At 36.6% G+C, this 13977-nt stretch overlaps 1 protein-coding gene across 2 annotated transcripts in view; it reads left to right on the top strand.

The window, feature by feature from the left end:
- Positions 1–13977, top strand: part of LOC145666730 (uncharacterized) — a 334294-nt gene that overhangs the window by 180917 nt on the left and 139400 nt on the right. For both annotated transcript variants that reach the window (XM_081734260.1, XM_081734261.1), the window contains 3 exons: positions 3729–3777; positions 9047–9224; positions 10303–10378. In XM_081734260.1, coding sequence (XP_081590386.1) covers positions 3729–3777; positions 9047–9224; positions 10303–10378 — 303 coding nt within the window. The remainder of the gene's footprint in view (positions 1–3728; positions 3778–9046; positions 9225–10302; positions 10379–13977) is intronic.

The following is a 13977-nucleotide window of genomic DNA, read 5'->3' as shown; positions in this document are numbered from 1 at the left end:
AATGATTTTACATTTGTAAACCTAAAATACAATACTTTGTATTTAATTATATCGCCTGCAGAAGTTTGTTCTTTATAAATATGACTTAAAGTGTTGAATATTACCTATGAATTTACCAAAATGTTGTGTGCCAAAAATTAACCAGCACCCTTTATTTATTTATTTATTTATCAGTTGTAGGTTTAAATTAGTTTCCTGGCTCTTAATCCAGAGCTATAGCGCATGCAGAATTCGGAACGGGGAGGGTTCAATCTCACAAGTTCATATCATTTGAGGTGATTGCAATTTTATATATAAGGTAACCAAGAAAATTTTGTCGCTTTTTCATCCACCACCTTCGAACATCGATGTATCACCTAAGACGTACCTGGAAGATCAAAAATAGTCCCTATCAGCATCGGCGACCTTCTGCCAATGTTCTGGAAGGCCATGGATTCCATAGCGGTAGAACTTGGTGGGCCGTGAAGCGGAGAAAGTATCAAGTGCATTTTGGACCTCTATTAGGGATTTGAACTGGCGTTCTCTAACGTGATTGTCCAAGGAATGGAGCAGGTGATAATCGGACGTTACAATGTCCGTGGAGTATGGCGGATGCAACAGTGTTTCACATCCAAGGCGTAGAATGGTGTATCGGGTCATCCTAGCCACGTGGGGCTTAACATTGTCCTGTAACAGGAGGACCCCTTTGCGATTCAGAAGTGCTGCCTCCAGAGTTCTGAGTTTTTCTTGAACACGGCTCAATTGCTGACAGTACACAGTTGCATTGATGCTCTGACCAGCTCTAATAGCAGTTCCCGATGCACGACGCCACGAACAGTCCATCCAACACACAGGACGACTTTCTTCTGGTACAGGTTCATGGGATGCTAACAAATAATGACGGCGGCGTGGAACTTCTCATCACATAACAATACCCTGTCCAGAAATGTCTCCTGCCTCAGACGAGACAGCAAAGAAACATAGGTGTCTGCTTGCGTTGCCTTCTGGCCCGGAGTCAAATCATGTGGGGCCCATCGACCTAACTTGTAGTGTTTCCCAAGTTGGTGAAGGTGCTGCCGAATGGTTTCTCCACTCACACTGTATTGTAGTTCCAGTTCCTTACATGTCTGACCAGTGTTCGCCTCAATTACTGCCTGAAGATCTTCATTTTATACATGTGTTGGGCTTCCTTAAACGTGTTAAACCACCGCTGTACTGTCCGCGTAGTCACGACACCCTCACCAAATGCCTGGCATATCTTCCACCCCGCTGCAGCGGCGTTTGATCCCAGTTTGAACTCGTACAGCATACACGCCCTTATGACGCTCTGTGGAGATCCCATGTTCAGTCTATTCTTATGCAAGTTCACGGTTTAACTGAACTGCCACAACCAGATAGTATATTGGATATACCAACACCAACAACTGACCTTCGTCTTATCCCCATTAGCATTCAACTCACGGTATAAATAGACAGACAAACCTCCAAAAAAGCGACAGATTTATCTTGGTTACCTTTATATATCTTTCTGCTTTCTCAGTTTACGTACCCATAGAATTGTAAAATTTACAGAAGAAATATCTAATGTTATTTCAAAAGATATATATATGTATAAAATATCGGAATTCATGGGAATCTTATCTCTGACAACCCAAATAATTTAAAAAATATATTATCTCGAACTGTTTGCTTTTAAGCACGTAATAGTCCATAAGGTAACCATGATTAACTGAAGGATAGTATTAAATGATGATAAAGATGTATAACACGTGTAAGACATTTAGTAACATGAGGAAATACAGTATGTTTCTACTATCCTCGCTTACGTGCAAACGCAAAGTCGCTGACGTATCTGCTTCTTACCTCGTGGGCCGACAGGCTTACCCTGACTTGATTAGGGCATACCTTTTAATGACCACCTTGCACAGGCTGGTTAACATTTTGCACTCATTTTTACGCCATGTGTCCACATGACATACTGGTTAAGCCCTCCCAAAGTAAATCTGTACCATGAATGTAACTTTCTTGATACGAAACAATTTATAAGGTAGTAGTAGTTCATTTCATGAAGAAATAAATCATAATTCATGAATTCAAATATGGATACTTAAACTGGAAAAGCACACATATCTTAATTTAGTAAAAACTTGTTTTTGTATAATAACTATATATTGTCCAAGAGTTGGGAAGAAAACCAAGAACTCTACCCCTTGCGTATTCCATTGCCCTGGAGAAGTTAAAGTCAGAAGCATTAGAAACGAATTGTTATTTCGAGGAACTGCCAGGAATGTCTTCGGTGCCATTTCATATTTGATAATCAGTGTTTGCTTAGGATATTCCTTTAATTTTCCTCTAAAATGGCATAATTTTCTTAACGAGCAAGCTTTCGTTAATATTGCAAAACTGACAGAAACTCAGTATATGAAATGTGAGGGAACGTACGAATAATCGAGAATCTGCCAGCAGTAGCTCTAGGATCGGTTGGACACTGATAGTTATCTTTCTCACTGTTTTCTGAATGATCACGTTCTCCATTTTCCTTAGCAAGGAAACAAAATATCAAGTTGACAGTCAAGGATGAGCTGGTGAACATTTGGACATAATCGTAGAATGTTAAACCAAGATTCATTTTATTCCTATAAATGAAAAAAAAAAAAAGTAACAAAATTAAAAGAACGTAAAAAGAAATAAAAATTGAAAATGATAAAAATCAAGGTTAAATGGTCTAAATTCGTACGAATCTAAGATCAATACAGTTGCGGTCGATTAAAAAAAAAAAAAAAAAAAAAAAAAAATACTTACTTTGAGTTGTATTATGTTTGTATTTGTACTAATTGTTCTGCCAGAACCTTCGGCTGGTTTTACACGTTAGGTTAAAATCATGCTTTAATTAAAAGTTCTATTTATTTATTTATTTATTATTTTATTCTTTTAGTTTGCACACCAACCGTATTTATTCACTTAATCAAGAACTTCGTTGTACATGTAGCGACATCTGTATTACTGTTTATCATAGTGGAATTTTAGCGTGACGCAAAGACTTGAGACGTTCCCGTTTACTATTAGGATTGATAGTATTACGTCTATTGTTAATTGTTTTAAAGAAAAATTAACAATATTTTTAAAGAGCAAGTAATAATGTATATTTGTAACAATAATGTGTTGATTGATAACTATAGTAACGACATTCCTTTTAACAAGAATATCATAAAAACAGAAAAATAAACACACTGCTGAACAAGACTAAACTTATTTAATATAAAAACACATTTACACGTGACGTTTCGATCTTCTAGCCAAGATCCTCATCGAGTGTACGTCTGATGAGGATCTTGGCTAGAAGATCGAAACGTCACGTGTAAATGTGTTTTTATATTCAATAAGTTTAGTCTTGTTCAGCAGTGTGTTTATTTTTCTGATTTTATTCGCAAGAATATCATGCATACTAACACATTAGAAATATTTATTTCATTTTTGTATTTTTGTTACATAGTTTGATAGTAAGCCTGTGGTAAACAAACTCACAAAACAAATAAGGTGCTCAACAACTAAGTATTTTGTATAATCTTGGCCATTTTCTTGATAATTATTTTTATATACTCTGTAGTGCTCACATGATTGCCTTGCCATTTTGTATGGCTTGTGAATCTCATTGAGAAACTATATATTATATTGATTGTTTCTTTTGACCTTGTGCATTAATTTTTAATAGTTAAAAAGCTCAAATCTCTTTTTATTTTCTATTTCAGCAACCAAGTTCGAGGATACCTCCACCGGTAAATGGAGTTCCGTCAGAAGGTTAGTAAAAGGATAAGCCGAACATTTAAAAAATAAATCACTACGAGTGAATGGACATTTAAATTTCATGATCAATGAAGATCCTTGGTAAAACGTGAAGAAACAAAATAAAATAACAGTGTAATTTAAACTAAATTGTCACAAAATTCCCGTTTTGCCGTAGTTACAGTTCATAGTATATCAACTGGATTTTTTTTTTTTAATATTAATTATGTTGCATAGTATCTCAGTTTAAGAATTTAATGACTAGAGTGAACATTAGAAAGTAGAAAAGAAGTTAAACACTTTTGAACTTTATAGTTCCATCTATATAACATAGTGGCTGTTTTAGAAAAATAAAATAAAATAAGAATTATAATAACTGTGATCTTGACTGTGCAACATTACAGATAGATTTTTTTTTTTTATTTACTGATAAACAAAACATTCTAGTGTAAGAAAATACGTAAAAGTGGACCACACCTCCTGGAGCAGATTTCAACAGTAACAAAAGTAAAACAATAATATGTTCAATGAGGAAACATTTATAAATGTAAGAAATATTTGACAATACGTGATGATAGTATTTCGATCCGAAAAGCAGTAAAGTAACATAGCCACACACAAAAAAATAAAAAGTTCTGTGCAGCGGAACTCACAGTATAGATTCTATTTTTTTTTTTTTTTTTTTTTTTTTTTGTGTGTGTGTGTGTGTTAAATCCCGAATCCAAATTTCGAAAACCCCAGGACGATTGACCGTGGCATTTTTACATTTCTGTAAGACATGTCTTTTGCCTTTAAAATAAAATTAACACGGTCAATCGTCCTGGGGTCCGCTACACAGAACTTTTTTTTTTTTTTTGTATGGTTCTGTTACGTGTATCCTCCCTATCCAAAACTGCTCAAGTTTTTCGCTTATAGAAAGGAATTGTTTTTCGCCCATAAAAAGGAATTGATTCAGTCAATCGCCCTGGGGTTTCGAAATTTGGATTCTGTGTAACAAAATACATCGAATCCATACTTTGAGGTCCGCTGAATAGAAAACAGAACTTTTGTTTTTTGTATGGCTGTGTTACGTGAATCTTCCTTATCCAAAAGCGCTCAAAATTTTAGCTCATATAAAGGAATTGTTTTTCGCCCATAAAAAGGAATTGACTCAGTCAATCGTCCTGGGGTTTCGAAATTTGGATTCTGTGTAACAAAATACATCGAATCCATACTTTGAGGTCCGCTGAATAGAAAACAGAACTTTTGTTTTTTGTATGGCTGTGTTACGTGAATCTTCCTTATCCAAAAGCGCTCAAAATTTTAGCTCATAGAAAGGAATTGTTTTTCGCCCATAAAAAGGAATTGACTCAGTCAATCGCCCTGGGGTTTCGAAATTTGGATTCTGTGTAACAAAATACATCGAATCCATACTTTGAGGTCCGCTGAATAGAAAACAGAACTTTTGTTTTTTGTATGGCTGTGTTACGTGTATTTTCCTTATCCAAAATCGCTAAACTTTTTCGCTCATAGAAAGGAATTGCTTTTCGCCGATAAAAAGGAATTGACTCAGTCAATCGTCCTGGGGTATCGAAATTTGGATTCTGTGTAACAAAATACATCGAATCCATACTCTGGGGTCCGCTGAACAGAAAACAGAACTTTTGTTTTTTTGTATGGCTGTGTTACGTATATCTTCCGTATCCAAAATCGCTCAAGTTTTTCGCTCATAGAAAGGAATTGTTTTTCGCCCATAAAAAAGGAATTGACTCAGTCAATCGTCCTGGGGTTTCGAAATTTGGATTCTCTGTAACAAAATACATCCAATCCATACACTGGGGTCAGGTGCACAAAACTTTTTATTTATTTATTTATTTATTTTTTGTGGCTGTGTAATAATTAGTAAGAGTAGGCTAGGTCGGTAAGTTAATATTTAGACATCAGATAAAGTAGATATAACAAAGAACAGAGAAATTATGTTTTCTCTTTAGTATTTATGTGCAACAAAACTTGGCGTGTGTAAGTGGATTTCGTATAGAGTTGTGTCTAACACAGAAAAGGAATTTCGAACTCCCGTTATGGCTGTACGTTTACTGTGTGCGCCTTTTACTTCCCGGTGGGAGCTCATGTGGTTCAGATACCACATTAAGCTGTAGGTCTCTGTCTCATAACTTCACTGCCGAGCGGGGCGCCAATTAATCAATTAACCAGGAGAAGATTAAAAAAAAAAAAAGTTATATCATTTTGGGACGAATCTGACGAAAGGTGCCGAGGTGTCTCAAAATTAGCTCCGAAATTAGTCTACGTAGAGAACTTAAAGAAACAGGTTAGTATTTTTTTTTCAGAAACTTATTTGCAGATTTATTACACAAAGTAATAATCGAAACTAGATTTAAAAATGATAAAATACAAAAGAAGAAGGCAAACTGAATTTATTATTATTTAATAATTAAATGCTTTAATACAACTGAACTGAAAAGGTAACTTGTTTTACTGTGTGTTTCAGATGTAAAGCATCACGGGCAATAGCCAACGGTGCGCGGTGTTGTCGGATTGCGGACCTCTTTTTCCCTTCTCGCTCTTCCTCCAGTTAAGATTATGACACATACATTGGCAACATTATTCACAATGTGAATATACTATTCCAGCATACTCAAGAATTTTGACTGTGTATCCTAAGAAGTACCCTGAAAACATATAGGCTAACACATCCCGCCATTGATATGCACCCACATAAATTTTGGAAAGTCGGTGCCATTGGACTGCTATAAACAGCATTTGTTTTCTTATGAATAGCTTATTGATTCATCTCTTAATCTGGTTTTCAACTTCAGCACTGTCAAGATCCGTCTTTTGATAAGGTAGCATCGTGAAAATATATGTGTATAGTATGTATGTATGTATGGTGAGTTAAAATGCTTTCATATTCTGAAAGTGGTCATTTGTTCTGTTTTTAATGTGTGAAAAGCTTGCCTTCCCCTGAAAGTAATATTCCCCTAGAACAACCTGCTGGCTACATCCCTGATTATCCTGTGATAAAAGTTGAGTTCTATTTCCAAATCGAAGAAGAATCCACTGGAAATAAGACACAAGACTCAACGCTCGTTTTAGTAATTGTTTTATATAAAAACCTTTAAAAGCGTGTATCATGACAACCAGTTGACGTAGAAAGATGTAGTTTTCACGTATGTTGTTGTAATTCTTTTCTCTACTTCATAAAGTGAGCAGTTAATACAATTTTTCTAAGTAGCGCATCTGGTATTGTCAAGATTTGCAGTAGCGTGAAAAGTGAACGTGCAGAACTCCTAGTCGCGAATTGTCAACACCGCTCAAAGCCAATTGGGTGCCGTGTGAAGCCAGCTCAAGGTCGGGCCGCTTGTCATCTGAAACACACAATATGTATGAAAATTAAGTTAAAAACTAAAAAATTACAAATATAAATAAGAATTGAATGTAGAATAAATAAATGAAGAGAAGCAAATTTCTAAAAGATGCCAATCAGTAACGTAGTCAGAACTTCTGTTTGGGATAAGAAAGGCAAACCGATATTTTGATGTTGAATAGTTGATTAGTAATTGATCGTGTTTTATGGGTTGCCAATGGTGGAAACTTCATACCACTGATAATGATAACACTTAAAAACCAGTTAATCAATAATTCTTTAAAACGGTAAAACAGTATTAGAACTTAAAATGTTATTCTTCTAAAGTGATGTAAGATTGGCCTTTGCTGGGTACACATCACCGACCAATAATAAGAGTATATTTCACGTAATAGTGAAATTAAAAGGAAAATTAAATAAAACGATATGAACGTTTTAATGCAAATAATGTACAAGAAAAGTATAAATAATGATTGAATGCTAATAATAATAATGTGAGTTAATATCCTTTTGCTGCGATTCTGGTTTTAGGACTGAGAAAAAGTAATGTGTGGAAGTAACATCTCAGTCAAAAGGAAGGCACCTTTTGCTGCAATCCTGTTTCAAGTCCGGAAAAAAAAATAGGGTGTGTTGTAATTATGTTTCTTGAGTGTAATTTCAATCGTAAGAGTAGAGCATTTGTATATATTATGTTCTTCATTTGGATACGACACTGGTTTCACCGCTCCAAGAGAAATAATGTTTGGAAAATAACAATGTGAGTCACATATTACCCATAAGGTGGGATTGTGTTCAGGTTGCTTAGATCAGGTTTCAAGATCTAAGCAAAATATTATGTAAGAAGTTGGATTTCGGACGTGTTTCACGGTTTCAGTTGTAAGGGAGCTCCATACGCTAAGGTCTTCTAAGTCCCTCTGGCTGCAACGTTGGTTACAAATCGTACAATAATTTCCACTTTCGTAACGTGTAAGAATATGTGGAAGTTGTTAGCCATGTAAAAAAAAACGTCATTTTAAAATTATATAGAGCTGTGAATGAAAATACGTAAGTATACAGATTTTCAGTGTATTCACAATCTTGAGAATTACATACATAAAATTACTATCAGTATACCACCGATTCCAGTTTTGCTATACATTGCAGAACAATAATGATGCTTTTGTGAATTTAGTTATTTTTTTCGAACAAGGCAATAGTTCAAACAAATGGGAAAGTAAACAGTCACAATTGTAGAATTTGGGGAACAGAAAATCCATATAATATTGTTGAATACGAGCGAGACTCTCCAAAGACCAATGTTTTTTGTGCCATTCTCAGAAGAAACTTCTTGAGCGTTTCTTCTTTGAAGAACAAACTGCAACTGAAGAGTCCTTTCTTCAGTTGTTGCAGAACTGGTTAATACCATTTTGCACACTGAATCAGAGAACTTTTTCCTTCAGTTAGACGCCTCCCCACACTTTTTACCGTCATGTTAGGATATATCTGAAAGCAGTTTCCCAATCATTTTATTGGTTGTGGTGAGCAACCTACAAAGTGTGCTAAAAGGTCTTGTAGGTCTCTTCATATCTCCTGCCTTTGGCGTAGGAGATCCGTGTTTGATTCCCGGCGGAAACCCATGTGCTTCGAATCTCATGTTAAGCTGTAGGTCCACAAGTCATATAACCACGGTGCTGAAGATAGCAATAAACTACAGATCAAACAACCAACTCGATTAAAATAATTTTTAAAACATTTTAAACGTCCTCTCTGTCTTCAGAATGTAAAACTATTAAATACTCACAGTTAAAGTGTTATGCACCGTTTTGCATGTTGGTACTGTAATTAGTAGACGTAGCAAATTATGATATATGATCTTTTGAAGTTATAAGATGTAATACCCAAACAACCTGATTAGAATGACTAGTTGTTTTTATTTATTTTCAGAGTCAATGAAAACTGCCCAGTTTAATTCTAGTCAACCAGTGACCCATTCAGATGTACAGTCTTCAAAGAGCCGCCCACCTCCTCGACCTCTGGGACCAAAGCCACCGTTACCCGCTCGTCCACCGAAGCTGCGAAATGACTACCCAAGAGTTCTTCCGAAACCTCCCTCCGCCCAAGAGTAAGTAATATTACATGTTTTTCACGATTTGGAATAAATTTGCGAAGTTCTGAAGAAAAAATAAGATCTTTAAAATTTTCATAATTATTAAGGTAAAGTTCAATTACATACATTTTACATTGAGTTGTATGTAAAGGCATACTTATAAATGGTGTTCTTTCTTTTTAAAATCCTTTCTCAATACATTTCGAAGAACTAGATTCATTTATAATATTCAAAATGTTATTCATACACCTATAATAAATACATGATAAACACTGTGTTTGGATTTCTTACTCGGCTTTTCAATATATAAGATAACGTAAACGCACAACAGAGTAAATTTTCACCCAGTACATAATGTAAACATAAGTTGAAGACGAAAGCTGCAGGTTGCACTTTGCTACAATAGTACATCGGATTGGAATAAATATTGCGTTGCGTTCCTAAGGCTGCAGTCTTCTGCTGTGAAATATTCGCTTTATTTCTTGCAGCCCTATGCTTCGAAACACTATTTAAGAGAGCCAATCGAAATTTATTACACATCATTTCTGAACGCGTCTGTGCGATACAGAATATTAAATTTCTATTATGACAAATAACATTCTTGAATTTTGATGTAATAATAATAATAATAATAATAATAATAAAACTAGATTTGTAGTCATAATAATAATAATAAATAAATCAAATCGAGAGCTCTGCACTTGTAACCTATGTTCTGATACTATATTTGAAAGAAAAACTTTAATGGAGCAAAAGATATCTGCGTATGTTTGCTTCAATAGTACATACAGATTAGGATACAGCACTTCTCATTTTTTCTTTTTCTTTTCTTTTTTATTTAAAGTAACGCCACTGTACTTAGAGTTCCTGTAATATGGATGCATTTACTCTCTCGTTTCCGATTTATATATCAAAACATGTATGTTCTTGCAGCTTTGATTAAAAGATTATAAATAGAGGTAAATGTTAACATATAAAGGGACGAAGTTTGTGGATTTAATTTTGCTTCGAATATCAAATTTATAATTTTCATTTGTATCAGTTATTGGTTTCAATCTATCTTGAAGAGTTTTTTTCCTTTCTTTCTTTGCAGGGAGGAAGATTACGGAAAAGTGAAATGTTTGGTTAGTTCGCTACGCCTTTCGTCAGATACTAAACTACCAGATCAGGTAAATTCATGATTCGCATACAGAACATTAATGTGTGACATTTTAAAGATTTCATGAAATAATATAGTTCTTTGATCAAAGTCTCTGTTATTATGGAGTAGTAGACTTGTGTATGTTTCGAATGGATTGTTGTCTTACCTAAAATGTCAGTGAACTGTCGTTCGAAGTAATCTCTATTAATAGTAACGTATTTCTGAGAACGGATGTGCATGTTCCGGAAACTCCTGGCGTACTCTCTTTAGAGATGGCTTCATTTGGGTCGTAAAATTACGTTGGATATCCGAAATGTCCGGAAACCTCTAGCCCTTCAGGGCTGATTTCAATTTGGGTAACAAGAGGTCCAGGGGAGACAAGTCTGGGGAGTAAAGTGGGTGATTGAGTGACAACTCCCTTGTTGGCCAGAACTGCTGCACCAGGAAGGCAGTGTTTGGCCGGGCTTCATCATGAAGGAATCAAGTTACTTTGGTTGGTATATTGGGGTCGTAATCACTTATCCATTGCAGCAGACGTTTCAATTTGCACATAGTAGCGGCATTTAACGTGGTGTCCTCTAGGAAAATTCTTTATGTATGAAACCCCTATGGTCGAAGGGCACCACGATCAAGGACTTGATGCAGTATCTTCCACTTCGCACCTTCTTGCTTTTCGGCGACCGTGGACCTCGTCACTCCATAATTTTACTCCATAATCGTACCTCAAATACCAGGAAGCAAAGTTTGCATTTACCCAAATCCTGAGTCACTATGAAGTGGACCGTTTCACGACCAATTCTCACTTCCTCCGCTATCATTCACAGTGCCACACGACGACCCTGGACCAAAAGTTCCTTCACTCTTTCGGTGTACGTGCAGTTGCAGATCAGCCAGTTCTTGGGAAGTCTTCCATGGTGTTCCGCCCTACGCGGAAACGTTTAAACCACTCATAAACATACTTCAAGAACATAAACACACTCATAAACAGCACCCATATGCTGTTCTTCGTAAACTGTTGTCTGCATTTCATAAGTCTTTTTTTCTGATTTTCCAATTTCGAAGAAGGAAAGCATATTTGTTCCCATTATTTTTGGGTTCGACCTCGTACACCACACCTTCACTCTACAATATGCTGTTTACACACGATTAGCATACTCGCATTGCCCCCTCTCGGGATCTTGTTCAGACAAGTCTTGATCTGTCTGGCACAGGATGCGACAGTGGCGCATTCTTACGACCGTGAGCAGTATGACGTCATTCACCGAACTTTTTGGACAGAGGTGGTTGTAATAATAATAATAATAAGTTTCATATCGTTAGTGTTTTTAATAGCAAATACATTTAGAATGGGGAATTTTTGAATTCAAAATTCTAAAATACACCCTCCATTCCAAAAGAAACCGAACGTTTTAAAAAAAACAAAAAAGCAATGTACATTTTGGAACAAATCATTTTTATTAATCAATGTATTCCCCTTCTGCATCGATACACATATTTGCACGCTCCAACAAGTTGTCAAACGACTTCTCCATGTCCTTTATTGGAATGGTCTTTAGGACGGCGGTCGTCGCCTTCTCAATGGCATCAATCGATGCGTGCCACTTTCCTTTCATCGCCAAATGCAGTTTCGGGAACAGATAGAAATCGCACGGAGCGAGATCTGGTGAATAGGGCGGATGATGCAACCGAATAATGTAATTTTTGACCAAAAATTCAGTTACAAGTCGCGAACGATGTGATGGTGCATTATCGTCCAAAAGAGTCCAACTGCCGATTTCGCGATATTCGGGCCGAATACGACGAATTCTTGCCAGCAAACGCTTCATGACGCCCAAGTAAAACTCTCCAGTGACTGTCTGGCCGGGCTGAACAAATTCTTTGTGGATAATTTCTTTTGAATCGTAAAAACAAATCAGCATCACCTTAACTTTTGACTTCACCAAGCGACTTTTTTTGGATGTTCCTTCATCCGGCGCTCTCCATTCAGCACTTTGCCGCTTTGTTTCGGGCTCATATTCAAAACACCAGTCTCGTCACCAGTTACAATCGATTTCAAGAAGTTTCTATCCTGCCGAGCACTTTTAACGATGTCTTCGCAATGCGCAATTCGATCAACTTTTTGGTCTTCGGTGAGTTTGTGTGGTACAAACCGCGAATTAACCTTCTTAAGGCCCAAAACTTCGGTCAAAATGCGGTATGCGGTTGTTTGAGGAATGCCTAATTCCATTTCAATAACTTTCACCGACGATTTTTTGTTATGTTTGATGAATTCACGCACTTTTTCGATGTTTTCTTCCGATAATCCGGTTCTGGGACGGCCTGATCTTTCGTCATCATCCAGCGTCTCTCTACCCGATTTGAATCGCCTGAACCACTCGTAAACTTGCGTACGGGATAGACACTCATCACCATATGCATTTTGTAGCATTTGGTGCGTTTCACTAAAAGTTTTACCCAGTTTAACACAAAACTCAATTGCAGCTCGTTGTTTGAAACTCATTTTCCGACCGATGTACACAACACACTGACAGTTGAAACGCAATAACTTTGTTGCCGTGCATCCAAATGTCATGACATTTATACCAGTTGTCAATGAGGGACTACGCCATCTACCGGTAAAATATTGCAACAGATGGCACTAGTGGTACTATTTGTTTTCAAAAGTTCGGTTTCTTTTGGAATGGAGGGTGTATGTTTTAAAATGTTGAATTAAAATTCAAATAGATACCATAATTGCTATTTGAATACCGATTTTCTTTTTATACCCGAGTATGTACTCTTTAAAATAAATACCCATGTAGTTATAAAGTTAAATCTTAGCATTATCTGGAGAGTACGGCACTAACGATACTTTGTTGGTTTTGCCCTGAAGATTCTAAGATTACAAGAAATAATATGTCAAAATTTGCAAATCGTGCATTCCATTTCAAATATTAGCAAACGACTCACTACCTCTGTGGATTTTTAATTGGATAATTCAGCGTCTCTCTGACGTTACCCTCGAATCCGACATAGTTACTAAATGGAAATCTATAACTATTTACATCTAGATTAATATTGATGTGAGCCTTTCGGATGAACCTCGCAGTGGACGATCACATGTGTTGGATGACGAAGCACTGAAGGCAGCCATCGAGTAGGACAGTGGTCTAACGTGTGATTAAGTTACAGAAAAGTTCCATGTTTCCGCTGAGGTAGTCAGGCTACACTTGCATGGGATAGGGAAGTTATACAAGTTACGGAAGTGGATACTCCACACATTATCGGCAGCCAACAAGGAACAACGAGTAACAGCTTGTTTGTCATTGCTCACGCGGCATCTGAACACACTCATTTTTGATCTCTTGCTCACTGTTCACGAAAAGTGGGTCCTCTATGACACTCGCAAGCGCACCAGACAATGTTTCACGTCACATAACCTTGTTTCCCATAGCTCAAGACTACCACTGCACCTACGAAAGAGTATGCTCTTTGTATTGTGGAATTGTTGGCAAGTGGTCTTTACGACCTCCTTTCACCTGCTCAGACCATCACGGCTGACCTCTACGTTCAGCAGTTCCAATGGGTGCACCGTGCATTGCGGCAGATAAGCCGGTGAAATCTCAAGGGTGTGTTGTTCCTGTACCA

The sequence above is a fragment of the Thermobia domestica genome, chromosome 12 (genome assembly GCF_964235325.1).
Source record: "Thermobia domestica chromosome 12, izTheDome1.hap1.1, whole genome shotgun sequence".
NCBI lineage: Eukaryota > Metazoa > Arthropoda > Insecta > Zygentoma > Lepismatidae > Thermobia > Thermobia domestica.
The sequence above is the reverse complement of the archived record's forward strand: the minus strand, read 5'-3'. Positions and strand labels throughout refer to the sequence as shown.